General features: G+C 40.2%; 1 protein-coding gene across 1 annotated transcript in view; it reads left to right on the forward strand.

Moving 5' to 3' along the window:
• Positions 1-18,482, forward strand: part of CMTM4 (CKLF like MARVEL transmembrane domain containing 4) — a 49,650-nt gene that overhangs the window by 20,948 nt on the left and 10,220 nt on the right. Inside the window, exon 2 of the mRNA XM_074968788.1 lies at positions 10,474-10,650. Within this exon, the coding sequence (XP_074824889.1) occupies positions 10,474-10,650 (177 nt within the window). The remainder of the gene's footprint in view (positions 1-10,473; positions 10,651-18,482) is intronic.

Raw genomic sequence — 18,482 nt, forward strand, 5'->3', positions numbered from 1 at the left:
CAACCCCGTTCCATCAACCTAAAGGGCTCTTAAAATGGACTTCTGTACTCCTCCCCGACGAGGGAAGTAGCACTAAAATCGACCTTGCTGGGTCGAATTTGGGATAGTGTGGACACAAATCGATGGTTTTGGCCTCCGGGAGCTATCCCTGAGTGCTCCATTGTGACTGCTCTGGACAGCACTTTGAACTCTGATGCACTAGCCAGGTACACAGGAAAAGCTCCGGGAACTTTTGAATTTCATTTCCTGTTTGGTCAGCGTGGCGAACTCAGCAGCACAGGTGACCCTGCAGTCCCCCCAGAATCATAGAGAGTAGAATGTTTCTGCGCTCCCCCATCATCTCCGTCCCTGAGGTTATCGCAGATAAGAAGGCGAAAAAAATGCACTCTCGATGACATGTTTTCTGAGCTCATGCAATCCTCCCGCACTGATAGGGCACAGCTTAATGCATGGAGGCATTCAGTGGCAGAAGCCAGGAAAGAATTGAGTGAGAGCAAAGAGCGGAGACAGGATGTGATGCTGAGGCTAATGCGGGAGCAAACGAACATGATGAAGCGTCTGTTGGGGGAGCAAACGGACATGATGAAGCATCTGTTGGAGCTGCAGGAAAGCCAACAAGAGCACAGACCTCCGCTGCATCCACTGTATAACCTCCTGCCCTCCTCCACGTGTTCCATAGCCTCCTCACCCAGACGCCCAAGAACGCGGTGAGGGAGGCTTCGGGCACCCAGCCACACCACTCCAGGGGACGGCCCAAGCAACAGAAGCCTGTCATTTAAACAGTTTGATTTTTAGTGTGGCTACAGTAAGCAATGTGGCCTTGTCCTTCCCTCCTCCCCCACCCCACCGAGGCTACCTTGTCCGTTATCTCTTTTTTTTAAATTAATTAATAAAGAGAAAATGTACGGTTTCAAAAGAATAGTTACTTTATTTTGAAGGGGGGAGGGTGGTTGGCTTACAGGGAATTAAAATCAACAAAGGGGGCAGGTTTGCATCAAGGAGAAATGCACACAACTGTCACACCGAAGCCTGGTCAGTCATGAAACTGGTTTTCAAAGCCTTTCTGATGTGCAGCGCGCCTTGCTGTGCTCTTCTAATTGCCCTGGTGTCTGGCTGCTCAAAATCGGACGCCAGGCGATTTGCCTGAACCTTCCACCCCGCCATAAATGTCTCACTCTGACTCTCACAGATATTATGGAGCACACAGCAAGCAGCAATAACAATGGGAATGTTGGTTACGCTGAGGTCTGACCAACAGCGCCAGCGAGCTTTTAAACATCCAAAGGCACATTCTACCACTGCACCATCTGCTGCGAAGGCACCCACACTGCTGCTGAGTAGCAATGCCAGCTGCTGCAGGTGCTTCTGTGTCGAATGCTTGGAGATCCTGGTAGGGCAAAGTACCTTGGCCAAGGCAAAAGAGCAAGAGCCCTGAAGCTGTTACATGTGTCAACCACAGAATTGCTATGGGGTGTTACAGCACCAATTGGACTGGAATGTATGGCTGCAAGACTTCTTCATCAGCGACAAAGGACAGGAATATGATGCACCTAAAATCTAAAAAGGCCCGCACATTTCCCAGAGTCACTACCCTTGATAACAGAACGGCAATGATTGCAGTGGCTACTTAGATCACAGCAGCCCCCGCAGGAGACTTGCCCACAACAGCAGCTGTGATGGTGAGCTGAGCAGGCTCCATGCTTGCTGTGGTATGGCGTCTGCATGGGTAACCCAGGAAAAAAGGCGGAAACGATTGTTTGCTGTTGCTTTCACGGAGACGGGGGCGACTGACGACATACCCAAAACCACCCGCAACAATGTTTTTGCCCCATCAGGTACTGGGAGCTTAACCCAGGATTCCAATGGACAGTGGAGACTGCGGGAACTGTGGGATAGCTACCCACAGTGCACTGCTCTGTAAGTTGATGCTAGCCACGGTAGTGAGGATGCACTCCACTGTCTTAATGCGCTTAGTGTGGACATATGCAATCGACTGTATAAAATCGAATTCTAAAAATTGACTTCTATAAAATCAACCTGATTTGATAGTGTAGACATATCCTTAGTGATACAGAGTAGGAGTGGGCAGGAAATCAGTCATACTTCTGCTTAGGGTAAAAGGTGTTGTTTTTGCTGGAGAAGCAGTACTGTGTTAGTCATATTATCCAAAATATTCATGTTTGTACCAGCTGTTTTAAATGTGGGAAATGCATGTGCTTTACAAGGCGTGAGACTTGATTTCATACATTGAGTTAGGACTACTGGGTCAAGTAAAATGAAAACAATATATCTGTATTTGAATGCAAGAAAAAGTTTATTTTTTTTAGATTTTTTAAAATGTTTTGTAAAAGAATTTATTCCTTGTATACTGTATATATGTATTGTACTGTACCACTAATCTAAACAGTCTGGAAATAAAAAATGTCTTGGTAGTGTGACAGTATTACTAAAATTTTGTGGGTATTTTTCAGGCAGAAAAAATGCTGACCATTTTGTGGTTTTTCTGAAATCATGTGCAATTATGTCATTTAATCAGACAATAAGGCTTTCTGTGGTGCTTTTAGATAAACAGGAAAACGCGCTTTTTACTTTCTGTTTTCATTACAGAACCAGCCTTTATTTTTAGTGCTTAAGTTGTTTGATACGCAAAAATAAAGCACACAGTAAATTTTATCATTGATAGGGAAATGTGCCACTAATAATCTTCAAAAAGCTCCTGTTCAAGTTTGGTGTCTGTTGCTACAGGTTTTATTATTTCACTTAAGACAAAATAAATTATTGTATGTGTAACTGATGCAATTGTAATCCATTTACTTGGCCAAGGGCATTTGACTCCTTTGCAAGAGTAATTTTCTTCTATGCTGAGAGTCCAGCATTTTAAAAACCCCACATATTGAAATCCACTGCAAAATAGAATGAAAGCTGCAGTTTATTGCAGCAACCAGTCTTAGTGTAGGGCAGAGTTGAGCACTGTGCAGTCAGTCTGGCAGTCATGGGCTATGTCTACACTACCACGGTAAGTCAACCTATGCTACACAACTCTAGCTACGTGAATAAAGTAGCTGGAGTCGCCGTACCTTAGGTTGAGTTACCACGGGGTCTACACCACGGGGGGTTGATGGAAGAAAATCTCCTGTCGACTTACCTTACTCTTCTCATCGGGGGTAGAGTACAGGGATCAACTGGAGAGCGATCTGCTGTCGATTTGTGGGTCTTTACTCGATCCGCTAAATTGACCGCTGGTGGATCGATCTCGGATAGTCAATCCCGGCTGTAGTGTAGACCTGCCCGTAGACTAACATAGCTTCAAAATCCTCTGGCCCTCTACTGAAAAACATAAGATTTCAGCCTGCAACGGGTAGAGGAAGCTTGAAAGAACCCTCTGCCCACTAACATACTTTTCTTTAAAAATTTTCCTCTCCACTTTGTAGCTTAATCCTTACATTTTTATTCTCCAATAACTTCTCTATAAAACTAAGTGTCTGAAGACATTTTATACTCCTGTTTTCCTTATTTCCGGCTGGGCTGGTAGCACTAACTATTAACGTTGTCTGACATATCCCATTATACAGCGCTGTTTTTCAGTTGCTTTTAACTTTGCTAATCTTTAACAGTTTGAACTTAAATTTTTCATGTCTGGCAGAATTTTATTTTATTTATTTATGTATTTAAATTTTAGGCAAAATGGTTCAGCTGTTTCTGAAAACAAGACTGGGGGGAAATACTGTTTTGCCCATGGTTTAAAAAAAATATATATTCCTGTAACCTTTTTCTTTGAACTGCTCTAATACCCCATGCTTTGGAGCAGAAACTTGAAATTTGGCAGGGAATGGCTTTTTATTATTTATTTATTTATTTATTTATTTTTAGGGTTGTGCCTTTTGCCGTCCCTATGAAAATTTGCCCAATTTGGCCAAGTTTTAAGCCTTTGAAAAACTGCAGTTTCCATGTGCTCATTAGAGACTTCTTTGACTTTCAGCAGCTAAAATTTTGAAAGATTCCATTCTCACTTAACATGTGCAAGCCTCTTGTGCTGACCAAATTGCACGTGCATCATCTCAAGTGATTGAGCATGGTCCAGCTGAAGGGTACAGGGGCTCAGAAGGACTTTCTCTGTAATGGGTGAACCTGACTGCTTTAGGCCACGTGCTGGATCTGAGAGTAGGGATACTCCAGTTTTTCACAGGTTAGGTGTTGGCCTAACTCTTCTTCCATTAAAGGCAGTGGTAAAATTCCATTAAGTGGGAGCAGAGTTATGCCAACATTTGAATGCTTTTGAAAGTCTCACCTTTAACTTTACTTTCAATGTTTGTACCCTAAGATGAAGCAGTTGCAATTCCTTTTTATCAATTTTTAATCATGTTTTTCCTCCAAGAAAGATCAATGTTGGCCCACTAAGAAAACATGCATAATTCCAAGTTAATGCAATAACATTTTGCTTAAATGATTATGCTAACACCACATGATTTTGCTTTCAGTCCATTTATATAGGAAGAGCACTTTACTTAAGTGTGTGTCACATATAAATGCCCTTTCTCCTAATAAAGTGCAGTCTACAAGTAATAATTACTCAAGTTTTAGTACTTTCTTATACGTCATAACTCAGGACTAGGAAATTAACACATTTCGTGCAAAATTCATCATCCTAGGTGTCTTTTACCGTATGTTTGTCTCTAATTTTGTATAAAGGCGATGGTTTCCTTTTAAGCTTACTGTTGAGATGAATACATATGGGAAAAGCAGTTCATCAGCAGAACAAAAAGACTCCATATGCTGCACGGTAGTTGCCGGTTGTAATGATCAATCTGACCCAGTTTTTAGCCCCTCCTATCGAATTTTTTTGGTTACTGTGGCACAATTATGTATTGTGTATACTTTAGGAATGGGGTTAGAATTGCATAGAATCATGTACTGTAATCTATCTAGAGAATGTTGTAAAATACATTTATTATAATATAAAACACTTGAAAGCATTTTAAAAAGGCTCTTGGAGCTGTTTTCGACTGCAGTTATATAAATCATGATGTGTGAGGCTGTTCAATGGAACTTCTAAAAGAGTTTAAAATTTAGCCAATTAACAGCTCAAGTTTAGTTGCAAAAGCTTGATATTAATGCTCATGAATAAATTGAAGGTTCATAAAAGTGCTCTCTTCCTTTGAAGTTAGTAATTCAAATTAGTGTCAACTGTGAGGCAGCTATTTACAGTAATGTTAGACTTTATTATGTGTTCATAATGCAAGATCAGGCCACCTCCCGGCAGACTATCCTGCTTTTAGTTTAGCAGACTCTTCACATCAAAGTTTGACTTTTGTATATAGCCACTGTGATTGACAGGTTTTCTTTTTGCTATTTAACCTCAAGGTTGGACCCAAACCTTGCAGTTATATTCAGTGTTTTAACATGTTTCTTTACACTGTGCTCAGTTCTAAAATATTGTTTAGACATACCTGTGATTGCAACATGTGTAGACATACCTGAGCTAGCAGAAATTGATTGTGACTTTTTGTGACTGGACTTTTTTGCTTAGGTGTTTTTTGTAGTAGTGATGGAGAGATTGTGTTTGTAAGGTTTGGATTGAGTTGAGTCTTAGTAAGTGCCTATGTTGTTCTTTAAATCTAAACATATAGTCACACCACAATGAAGAAGTAGACAGAAACAAGACATAATATGAATTTCCTTGAAATTATTGATATTGATACAGAAACCATCAAACACTAATTTAACCATAAATTAAATAATTCCTTCATTAAATCCAAAAGCCAAATGGTATTTATACAACAGCTGTAAACATGCCTAAAAAGCCTAACTAATAAGCAATTTACTACATCAAAACAGTAACAAAACATTTATAAGCATTTGATCAAGATACTTACAAACAGGCTAAACCTGGGGTGCTTAGACCCATGTTGGTCGGCTCCAATGTGGTCAGGCAGGTATTAGCAATGGACCCCTTTAAGAGTTTGCTCTTTATACCCTTTCACAAACAAGTGATGGCATTGCCAATTACTGTACTGACTTCAGCTAAAAACCAATTTGAGACAATTTACCCTTTTGTCTAGTGTTAATCTAGATAAGATTCACAGCCTCCTTTCTTCCCAAGGCCTTTCCTTTCTTATCTTCTTCCTCCCTCCTTGCTTGCCAGCAGAACAGTGGTAAGGTTTGAGCTTGTTTATTTAAAATCGTTTTTCTTTGTCTTGTTACTGCAGTTCTTTTACTTTTGGAACCATACATTCTTCCCATACTACAGGTAATACTTACTATTCTCACAGCCTTCATTGACCTGCTGATTAGGACCTTTTCCCTCCTGGCCACGAACTATAAGAAAATGTTATTTTCTTAATTAAACTTAGGCTAACTTTAATTCTTTAGTTTTATACGTGTCCTGCAAGTGCTTATATGCCCCCCCCATTACATTAGTATCATACAAGTTTTAATGTGTTTACCCTGGACATCCATTTGAGGGAGAGAAGTCCTATTATTTCTGTTTTAGATGGGGAACTGGGAACCAGAGAGATTAAGTGACTTGCCCAAGTTCACACAGGAAGTCTGTGGCAAAGCAGAAAATTGAGCCCATGTCTCCTGAGTCCCAGGCTAGTGCCTAAGCACTGGACCATCTTTCCTCTCACAATAGGGTTTCTCAGATGAGGAGAGGTGAGTCTCTGCCTTAATCAAGGATCATGTTTTAGAGAAGTTATAGAGGGAGAACAAAGAACAGAACATAAAATATTCATGTTTTTCTTTTTTTAAAATCTCTAAAGGCATTAGGCAGTAATTACAGAAAATCATCTAGGATATCTAAAACCAGTGTAGGAAGGGATATTGGACATGAACAATTCTGTTTTCACCAACTCATTCCTTTTGGCAGAAGTCCTACGATCCCATAGCTGACTTGCCCTGGTTAACTTAACATTTCTAACTACAACAGATGTGAGGACCTCACAGAAATTGTTGTGAGAGCTGAAATGGGAGAGCACTTCAAAAAGTGCTAGTCTGATTAAGTCCTGATCATGCCTGACTGAACTGATGAAACTGGTGATACTAGCCTTGAGACAGGCCAGAGGAGAAAAGTGTGTGCTTGGAATAGAGTTATATAGTGTTTGCCAAAGTTGTAATTACTGACTCAGTGTTTAGAGTCTAGGGTAAGAATATGGGAAGAGAATTGTATGCACAGCATTGCCCCATTGAAGTCTCTGGAAGTTTTGCAATTAAGTTCAGTGGGGATAGAATTTCCCCTTCTGTTATGGGTCCAATAGTCTTTTGGTACTCTCTGCTGTTTGATATATAAAGAAGGCTTGAAAGTTATATTTCTCCTAGTGTTTTACATTTAGAAACTAACACAGAAATAGAGTTTAAATAGTCTGACTAAAAACTCCCACCTCCCCATAGTTGCTTAATTTTCATCTCTTAGGACTCTAGTGATGTTATCTTGCTAGTTCTCCAGTCACTGTAGGATCTTCCAGGCTAAACAGAATTTCTGAGAAGCGGGGGTGCCTTTTTTTGGAGTGAGGTGGGTAATCAAAATCAAACATCCTTCAGGCTGCCATTATATATGACACAGATCTGGTTCAACTCCTGTTGGACACTCACTCGACTGCTATGAGGGGATCCACCTCACTGGGCCCCTTGTGCTTTAAGCCTCCAGAGTCGGAATGGAGTCCAGACACTGTCCCTGGCGTGGGGTCTCTCGGCATGCTATTGGGGTACAGATTCTGTCTAGCATCCCATTCTGAGAACGGAGACCCCACAGACCAACTGCCTAGCCCCTGGGACCATGCTGGCCCCTTAGACTCCATCGCAGTTTAAACATATTCTCTCCCAAAACTCCAGCCATGTGGGAACCCTAGGTTTACAGTTTACCTCTTCAGGGGCATGTGATAGTGAAGTGAACAGACACAGATAGACTTGGCACAGGATTCTAAAACACCATTGTTCTTTACCTAATAGCATGAGAAACACAGATCCATGTAAAATAATAAACACACCTCTAGGCATTTCCCTGCCTCAGGTTTTTCACAGCTCTGAAGTGTTCTTTGGGCTTGGGAAGAATCCTCTGGGGTGACTACGATCCTTCCTCTCCAGCTTATGACTTCCCTTCAGAGACACGGAGCCTCCCTCTAGGTCAGCTTTCTCTGACTGGCCAGTTGCAGTTAAACAGCTTTCCCTGGTATGAAAACCTGCCTCTCTCTTTCCCCTCTCCTGCCCAAAGTTCCTGTCCCTGCCTCAGAGAGCCTCTCAAGTTTGTTGCGGCCCCCTACCAACACCTGGTTCCTTTGTTCTGCTGCTGGTGTTCTCCAATGTCGCTTCTTCAGCCCACTGCAGACAAGCTGAAGGAAATAGCTTCTCCCTGCTCCAGCCAGCCTCCTTAGCATACCAGTGGTTCAGTCAGAGTGCAGTTGTTAAGGTTAACGACTCTCCATTGTGCCTTGTTGGTACTCCAGTCCTTGTCAGTAAGGGATGGATTCCACATTCACCTAGAGGCTTTCCCTGATAAAGCAATTTTCTAATAATTTCATAGTTGTCATAAATATAAAGGGAAGGGTAAACCCTTTAAAATCCCTCCTGGCCAGAGGAAATCTCCTCTCACCTGTAAAGGGTTAAGAAGCTAAAGGTAACCTCGCTGGCACCTGACCAAAATGACCAATGAGGAGACAAGATACTTTCAAAAGCTGGGAGGAGGGAGAGAAACAAAGGGTATGTGTGTCTGTCTATATTTTGTCTTTGCCGGGGATAGACCAGGAATGAAGCCTTAGAACTTTTAGTAAGTAATCTAGCTAGGTACGTGTTAGATTATGATTTCTTTAAATGGCTGAGAAAAGAATTGTGCTGAATAGAATAACTATTTCTGTCTGTGTATCTTTTTTGTAACTTAAGGTTTTTGCCTAGAGGGGTTCTCTATGTTTTGAATCTAATTACCCTGTAAGGTATCTACCATCCTGACTTTACAGGGGGGATTTTTTTTTTATTATTTCTATTTACTTCTATTTCTATTAAAAGTCTTTTTGTAAGAAAACTGAATGCTTTTTCATTGTTCTCAGATCCAAGGGTTTGGGTCTGTGGTCACCTATGCAAATTGGTGAGGCTTTTTATCCAACATTTCCCTGGAAAGGGGGGGTGCAAGTGTTGGGAGGATTGTTCATTGTTCTTAAGATCCAAGGGTCTGGGTCTGTAGTCACCTAGGCAAATTGGTGAGGCTTTTTACCAAACCTTGTCCAGGAAGTGGGGTGCAAGGTTTTGGGAAGTATTTTGGGGGGAAAGACGTGTCGAAACAGCTCTTCCCCAGTAACCAGTATTTGTTTGGTGGTGGTAGCGGCCAATCCAAGGACAAAAGGGTGGAATATTTTGTACCTTGGGGAAGTTTTGACCTAAGCTGGTAAAGATAAGCTTAGGAGGTTTTTCGTGCAGGTCCCCACATCTGTACCCTAGAGTTCAGAGTGGGGGAGGAACCTTGACAATAGTAAAACCAGGATTCTTACTTTGTACAGATAAAGTTCCCAAATTTTCACAACATACAAAGAACCAAGAAGGCACCTGCCCAATTTTTTTTCCACAAGTTATTTTTAAAGGGGAATTGTCAACATGAAAATTGCATTTATGCCTGAATTATACCTATTATGGTTAAGACTACTATATCTGAGAGATTCCTTTTTTCTAATATTTTAGTTTTGTTCATTTTACGGAGTATATTTCACTCTATCCCCTGCATAGTCAGCTAAGCACCAGTCTTGCAAACACTTTGGACTTACGCATGTCCTTAACTTTACACCTTCATTGAATTCAATGGGACTGCTCCCTGCACAAACTTTAAAGAGTGTAAGCATTTGCAGGATCAGGACTTTAGACTCTTTTTCCTTTATGTGAGACTGTAACTCAACAACAAAGGATCGGAGGGAGGGGAATTAAGTATTTGCAGAAGTAGGGAATTTCAAATCATAACGATAGGGTGAGGTTCGTGGAGAACATTTGAAGCTATTCTAAAATTTTTATTTAAACTGACTAGATTTTTAAGTTGACTGACCCTTGAAATAAATGTAATGGGAAAAGGCATTTTAAAATGGTATTGATCTGGATGTTGTTGGTACTAATAAGCAAAATCAGTTGGATATTTTCTCCAAATTCTGAAAAGACATATGAAGAATTTAAAAAGGAAATAAAATGTTTGCTTTATCGTTTACACTCTATACTGTTGGGCTTAGAAAAGAGGGTTCTTTTTTCGATAGCCCAGGACCAGTGGCTTCGTTGACTTTAGATCAGTATAATTTTGTTACTACAAGTTTTGTAATACATGAAGTACCCAAAAAGTCTTGCCCTAATTCCTTTTATTCTTGCTTTCAAGTAGTGCCCTATTCTAAACTAAAATTGTACATTCTTGAGAGTAAACTGATCATGTTCCCAATGGAAATTTCAGGAATACTTGTGGCTATTTTCAAAATGTGGAAATCTATTTATATTTTTTCCATTTGTTTTTTTCCCTAGGTTTTGGCACTGATCGCATTCATCTGCATAGAGACCATCATGGAATGCTCCCCTTGCCAAGGCCTTTATTTCTTTGAGTTTGTGAGCTGTAGCGCATTTGTAGTTACTGGAGCTTTATTGCTTATGTTCAGTCTAAATCTTCACACAAGAATACCACAGATCAACTGGAATCTTACAGTAAGTTCTCATCCAAATCTTCATATTGTAAAAATAGCTGAATAAACATTTTAAGTTTGTTCTTTAAACTCTGCCTGTCTTTTACTGAAATTTAAGATCCTGAATAAATGGTATGTGTACTGAGTAAAATATATATCTTACTTGTGTCCAATATGAACACCCACGGCGTAGTGAGTCTTTAAAAATGTAATGAGATTATGGGATGTTAAATTAAATAAATCTGGAATTGTCTTCTAGCAATTTCTCCTCCTCTGAAAGAGAGCCTTTCTAGCGGTCCCAACATTTATTATTTATGGCTGAGGTGGGAAAAAAATACTCTTAAACAGTATAACTTTGAGAAATGCTGTCCAAAAAATAATTAAAATCCATTTTATTAGATCTGTAAATCAATACAAAAAGTTGTTGAAATGTATGGCAAATACGTTTGTAATAACCTGCTGCTGTTTTTTGACACTCCGAGTGAGGGTATATGCTAAATCGCTTGTAAACATGAATGCAAGCATTGTGTTATAATGGGGGGAAATTGCACTGTCAGCAAGAAGTCAGTTGCGTTAACTTGGTTACATACCTAGAGACTATAAGAAACAGACTAGCAGTCTTCATGTTCACAAATACAAGAAATTTGGGGGTGGGGAAAATATTGCCAGAACACACATTTATTCTGGGTGTATCTTCATTTTCTTGCTTGCTGTGAGCCTAACTTTCAGACTTGGTTGCCTGAAACTAGCACGTATGTTAGCATGTAGATCCACTGAGCACCTACATCTGTATTAACTTTTGGACATATCTGTTTGCAGTTCATCTGAGGAAATGAGTCTATAGGCTCCTTTGTTCTGGCCTCTGTTCTGCCTTACCACCAGCACTGTAGTAATCTAGTATAAGTTGCTGTTGCAGTTGTACATTTAGGCCTGCAGTCCCAGTGGATCAGCCATCCCTAACCTTAGCAAAGCTGCCAGATTTTTGCTGCTCAGTGTGTGACATTTTTTCCAAATTACTTAACAGACAATTTGCATATTTGCAAACAACTTTCATATATCCATAAACATCAACACATCCAGTTCTGAACCATGCTAGTGGTAGAAAATGGAGATGCACAAAAACTGGCAATTGGGGGATGCATAGCTGCATGGGGGAAAGTGGCTGGGGATACTAGGGGGTTGGATTTGGTATCTGAAGGGGTAACTAGGGGCTTCTGAGGAAGTGACTGGGTTGGAAGGTGGATAAGGGTGAATAGTGTCCGGGTAGTAAGCTGAATGAGTTTTGGGAGGAAAGGAAGTTGGGGAAACATGGGGCTTGTGTCAGGGCCCCTCATCTTCTGTCTCCGTTCTGCTCTGCCTGCTCCTACCCATGATTCAGCACGGAGAGGGGAGATGGCTGGCTGCTTGTACCACAGTGGCCCCTGACAATCAACAGTAACAATGGCAGGCCATTCTTGTAGCCCAACTGGATGCATGATGTCTCCACTGTGAGGTGGGAATGTCTGGTAGCGCTGCCAAGTGCACGAGAACGTCATGTGTGATAAATAAGACTTGGCAGCTCTGCTTATGATGACCTCATTATTGCCTAGGATGTAGCGTAAATACTAGATTTCATACATATTACTCTGAAGCAAGCCTGACAATGACTGCTGGGTAATACAGATAGTATTCATGGCTCAGCTAAAGACTGCTTCTTGAAGAAGCCCAAACATCTATTTTTTTTAAAAAAAAATTCTGATAGAAATAAATCCGCATGTGTGGATCAGAACTGCCCTCGTGTACAGCCACGTAACTCCATTGACCTCAGTGGTTTTGTATAGATAAGCGTAAATAATGGTGGGATTTGGCCCTGCATGTTAGTGCTTTTACTGCTTGCAAGAGGATTTTGACTGGATCATTAATGCACTTGGGTAGAGAAGGTCGACTGAGGGCCCCCCCACCCCCCCAACCCACTCCAATAATGCTGTAAATGTGAACTGTTTAACTACAAGGTCCTTTCAACCACTCTTGGTACTTACTGGTTTGAATAGTCAAGTGATGACAAATATAGTTGTACTCAGAATGAGAAATCCATCTCTAGCATAAGACTCTGATAGAGATCTTTGAAAAGAAGGGATTTAAAATCTATTAACTAAAAATAGAGCGTTTTGTTTGGGTTTTCAGTTTGTTGTATTGCTGTTCTAATAGTGAACTGAAGGTTTATTTTAGGGCTTTATTCCATCTGCCCAAACTAAAAGGTATAATCTCAGTTATATTGTAGTTATGATCTGTAGTACTGGATTTAGTAAGAATTCTTACTGAAGATACTTCCCCCCAGATGTGCATACATACACAGTAGTGTTTGACATGGGAGAGCTTGTAGCAATACCTGACAGTGTAGTGCACGGACCTACCTTGTATGAAATTGTGATAGACTATTAGTATTCAACTGATTTGACTAGGGTATTTTGACCAAATTTCTAGGTCTTGTCTTAAAACGCTGTGCTGAAGTCTGTCTGCCCATAGGTACTATTTTAGTGAAGTATAAGGTATACAGTACTGTACTGAGTGGCCAGAGCGCAGCCTGAAGGCCACAAATGGAGTGGATTGCAGATGCCCTTGCTTCACTACCTAGGTGTGGTCAACAGAAACATACAGTAATACTTCAGTAGCATTTCTATAGCACTTTCTGTTCAAGTATTTCAGTGTGTTTTACAAACACCAAGTAAGCTTTGCACTACTACTCTTGTGAGATAAGTACTTTTTATTACCCACATAATAACTGAGACTGTGGCTTGGTCTACACTACCAATTTATGTCAGGATAACTACATCACTCTTGGGGATGTGGAATACCTATGTAGATGGGTGAATCTCTCCCGTTGGCATAGGTAGCATCTTCACTAAGCACTACAGCACAGTGCTGCAAGTGTAGACAAGTCCTCAGAAGGGTTAAATGACTTTTCCAAGGTTATACAGGAAGTCTGTGGCAGAGGTGCAAATAGACCTGGAAATTGCTGACTCCCAGTAATCCAAGACCATCCTTGTTCCCCAGCTCTCCATGTTGAGGTAAGCACCTGCAGGATAGTTTGTTGGGACCTGTGGTCTGGAGAATTCTACGCTGCAATCTTAATAATTAGGATAGCTCCAGGCTGCTCTGGTATGCATGCAAATTGAGGCCTTCAAGCTCCTGGCACACTTGGGCAAAGTTAGGGTGCCCCTGTATACAAGAAGAATTTTATCTGTGCTTTCTGGCTACACTGATTTTTGTCTTATGCAATTCAGGGATGAAATATGTTTGGTGTTTCTAATACAGGCTGTACACACACATTAACCTTATTTTGTTCATGTGGCAGATTGTGTGCTTTACATTTTTTTCTCAGAGAAAATATTGTGGTGCTTTTTCTATAGTCTGACAGTTATTTTAGGAATTATGCCACCTTTCATGTTTTGACACAATCTACTAAAAGCATTTTCAATAATGACAACCTTCATCATTTCTCAGCAGTGTTCAGGAGACATGCATATTCCTATGTATTTACAGTTTCATTAGTTTCAGTACCTGTTCAGTTAATCATCAATTTCAGGATGGTGTTTCCTTATCTAAAGACTAACTGAAGGTTTTTGAAGTTTAATGTAACATAATTACAGAGGCTGCTCTGGCAGTACAGAGGTTCAAACATGCCACATTATTTTTAGCCTTTTGAGTAGTTTGTAGTGTTATGACTCTTTCCTAACCTTATCTGAGATGCAGCCATTTGTATAACAAACTTCCTGTGCAAACAGTTTATCCTCAATAAACCTAGAAATTAAAGAAGAAAATAATTAGGTCATCTAGTCCACTCCCATGGGCCCTGCAGTATGTTGTAAAAATTGGTCTTTCTTTATGGATCAGTTGATCAATGCCCCAGCATTTTACCATGGGCCATAGATGGTAGCAAACTGGGCATCTGTGCCAGCAAAGATGCATCAGCTGCTGCTGGTTGTGTGTAGCAAACTGAGATTATGCAGATTTTCAGTAAATAACCTATTTTCATTTAATATCAGGAAACATTGAGACTATGTCTTCGTTTTAACCCCCATTCTATCTGTTCATTGAAATAGTACTTGAAACCCATAGCCTACAGCATAAGAGTACAGCATACAAATATTGTGTTTTCTTTGGGGAGCAAATTTGCATCTCTGCCCTTACACCAGTCTTATCCCTAACTAGGCCAGCCTGTTAGTGACAGTAATCCTTACTAGCAACACCAGTGTTTGCTACAATAAGAAAAAATGCTCCTCTGTCTATGGTAAAAATGCACCAGTCTGCTAATATTTAGCATAGATACGCAAATATTACAAAATACATCATTTTGTGGCTCTTACATTTTCAGCCATTTCAGCAACAGTGTTTTGTTTTCATCCTAATTAGAAATGCAGCTGCCACCTAAATGTTATTGAGATGCAGTCTATGAAAGGAACGTGGGATTTCTGCAGCTAGGAAAGAAACTTCTCTGGAAAGAGAGCTAAAAATTGTATATCTGTGACAGTGAGATAAAAAAATGGATCAGTCATTCCTCTGTACTGCGTAGGATTATCAACATTACCATGAGATGTGAGGACTTGGGGGAAATGACCGTGGAAATTTCCATTTCCCTCAGTGATACACAGCTGAGATGTTCATGCTATTTTGCAAGGATACTTGAACGTAGCATCAAGGAATGTGATGTACGCTTCTACACATGTTCCAGATATCCCATAGGCATTGTAACTGCATAGAAATGTTTCAAACAAATTACTCATAACAAAGTGTTTAGTATAACTACATTTGGCAAAGTGTGTTCATTATCTGTTTATTATTTGAATCATAAGCTGCTTGGACAGGGTGAAATACGTAAGTGAGGTACAAGTGGAATTTGTGGTGGGTTTGCATACAGTGGGTCATAGTTTGGCAGAACTATGTTGAAACACACAATGACATGGAACATAAACAAGGATTGTATGACTAGTTAGGACCAAGAGTGGAAAATGTAACAAAAGAACATAAAATCTAGAAGTTTTGAAAGCCCTGCACCTGGGTTACCAGGTATATAGTCTCAGTATTAGAATCTTGTCCTATGTTGCCATAGAGGACGATTGTTACTGCAGAGATCTGCAGTAGTTTTACAATAATTTCCCAAAGCCACAATGTCTCTGTGTCAGAACTAAGAGAAATCAAAACTTCCTCAGTAAAGATGGGGGTGGTGAGTTTGCAGATCATCATTAATTGCTGTTGCAGGCAGTCCAGCATGCTGAAGTTCAGCAATCTCTTAGATGAGGGGGTATAAGCAGAGTTGTTGCAGATACAGATCTTTAGTGATTCTATCAATAAAATGGACTTTTTTGTGACTTAGTATGTCACATTTAATTTCTGCTTACATAACCAGTTGCTCCAACTAGAATGTTTGTTATACTGTTGAGTATCTGACTTTGGTTATATCTATTCATGTTAGTCAGTGATTTGTTTATATCTAAAACAAACACAAGGCCAGCAATTTTCAAGCATATTAGAAGATCAGCATGTATTAGGTTTTTAACATCAAATCTGCCTGGATTGCAATGTTGGCTCTTGTTTCCCTCAATTCTGTGTCCGATACCAGTTAACAAACCCAGGTTCATTGAACATGAAGATTGAGCACTGGATATTCATGTTGCTTGAAAACATGCTTCAGCAGGTTTGTAGAGTTTTTTAGAAAAGCTGCAGAGGGAAACAATGGGATCAAATGTCCAAGTAGGTGTCTGCAAAATAAGTGATGTTGCTCTGAAGAAACTGTTTTATTGTATCAGTCTTGGCTTTAAATATCTCAATTACAAAGTTGTAGGTTAAAGAGCATCACAGAGGAGACTGTTAAAGAACACCAGACTTTTTCTACTTTTAGATATTGAATGGGAACCTGCAAAAGTTGTCTTTAATTTTTATTTCTGCCAAGAAAGAGGTTGTCACAGTTCAGGGCAACTATACCTGTATTCTGCCTCCATGGTCCCGCAGAGGCACCTGTTCTTAGGATTCGGGCTCCCCATTCATACCTCTCTTGGGCAGAGACATGGGTCTCTCTCTCCCTCCTGAGTGGGGTATTTCCAGACTGCACAGTTTGCTGCCTACATTGGGAATTCCCCAAAAAGTCAGAGTGCTTCAGCAGGTCTGCTTTGCCTTCTCTTCAAAGGCTATAAACAGCATAATTGCCCGTAGGTATAAGCTTTTCTTAAGCAAGCTCACTATTCTTAAGGTGAAAGCATTACGGAGAAAACATATTAAAAACAATAAAATACGTGCACTCATGCTAGTAAGCTTACCATAGATCACCCCAGCTCCAAAAATGGCTCTGACTGGTGATCAATTCTTCAGACCCACCAAGGGGTTTTTCTGTAGTTACAAGTTCATAACCACCTGGGCTCAGACAAGCACACCCATCAATAGGTCAAGTTCTTCCAACCCTTTCCAGGAAGGATTGGTACGTGCTTTGGATAGAAGATCCTGTCCATTTGCGCGATCAGGCGCTGAGTCAGTTTAAACTCAGGCTGTTTATCCAAAAGTCCTTTCTTTGTTGGTTTGCTAGAGAATCCAGTTTGAATCAGGATATGCAAGTCTCACCAGGAGGTGGTACCTCTTGTGAGGTGTTACAATCTGAGTTAATTTGACTAATCGCTGCTCATTATTTTTAGTTGTTGGAGAGCTGTGGTCCTCCTCCCCTATGAAATTACATACAATCCCTGGCCCAAAATGATATATAAACTTTATTGAGTAAAGTTTAACTTAATTCAGTAAAGTTTATCCAGGATACTGCAGGAAATTGCCATATCTGTCACAGCGGTGTCCTTTAAGAAGATACATCATTTTCATGCTCTTAATTTATGAGCCATTGTCAGGGTTTATTATATGCTGTACGCTTGTGTTCTAGGTGCACCATCCCCATTAGATGTTTCACAATTTTCTAATTGTCATGGGTGGTGCGTTCTTCTGCTAAGGATGCCCTAGTAAAACTTTAGCTTAAATGCAAGGAGTAGTACTAGCTCTTGGCTTCTATTGCTAGTGATGTGTACAACAAAGCCAGTGAAATGGCATAATTTGTCACTCTTATACAAGAAACACTGCTTCCAGCAAAGCCTATGCAAACACCCAGAAATGGCGAGAGCTATATAAGGACGAAATCATCGGACCCTGATCGCCTCTTCCAATGCCACAAAATCATGTCTTGTCCCTTAAAATATTAGCCAAGATTTTCAGATGCAACTAGTGATTTTTCGGATACCTAATTTTTCTATTTGCCCAATTAGAGATATCTTAAAGTGGCCTGATTTTCAGAAAGTGGTGAACTCCCAAAATCATTAGTCATTTCTGAAAATGTTGGCTGTTGACTGTCTTGCCATGGGTGGGACCCCATCCCATTTGGACAAATTTCTAACATGAATCCTGAATTCTTTTAGTTGCAGTATCCAGTATTTGAATACATGCTTTGTTGCATGGGTAAAAATAAATTAATACGGAGGTGAGAGGGGTGGGAATTGGATTCTAACACCATTAATTTGGTTGTTTCTTTATACGACTTATTTTTACTTTGCAAACCATGTTTCCATTAGTAACTGCGCTGCAAGTGATCATATGATGTTTAATAACATGACTACACAGTAAAATTATGGGGTGATCAGGGAGAGTGTGTTCAGCAGACTGACTGGTATGCGTATAAACGTCAAATTGATAGCTACACACGGGAACAAGGAGAAAACAGTCCAAACCTTGTAAAGTAAAGTGATGGTTTGGGGAAAGAATTAGAGACATTGGACAATGAAAATGAAGCTAAAAGGAAATGTTAGTTTCAGCTCTCTATTTTGCAGAAACTAACTTGGAGAGTGGTAG

Source organism: Natator depressus, chromosome 12, assembly GCF_965152275.1.
Source record: "Natator depressus isolate rNatDep1 chromosome 12, rNatDep2.hap1, whole genome shotgun sequence".
NCBI classification, from domain to species: Eukaryota; Metazoa; Chordata; order Testudines; family Cheloniidae; genus Natator; species Natator depressus.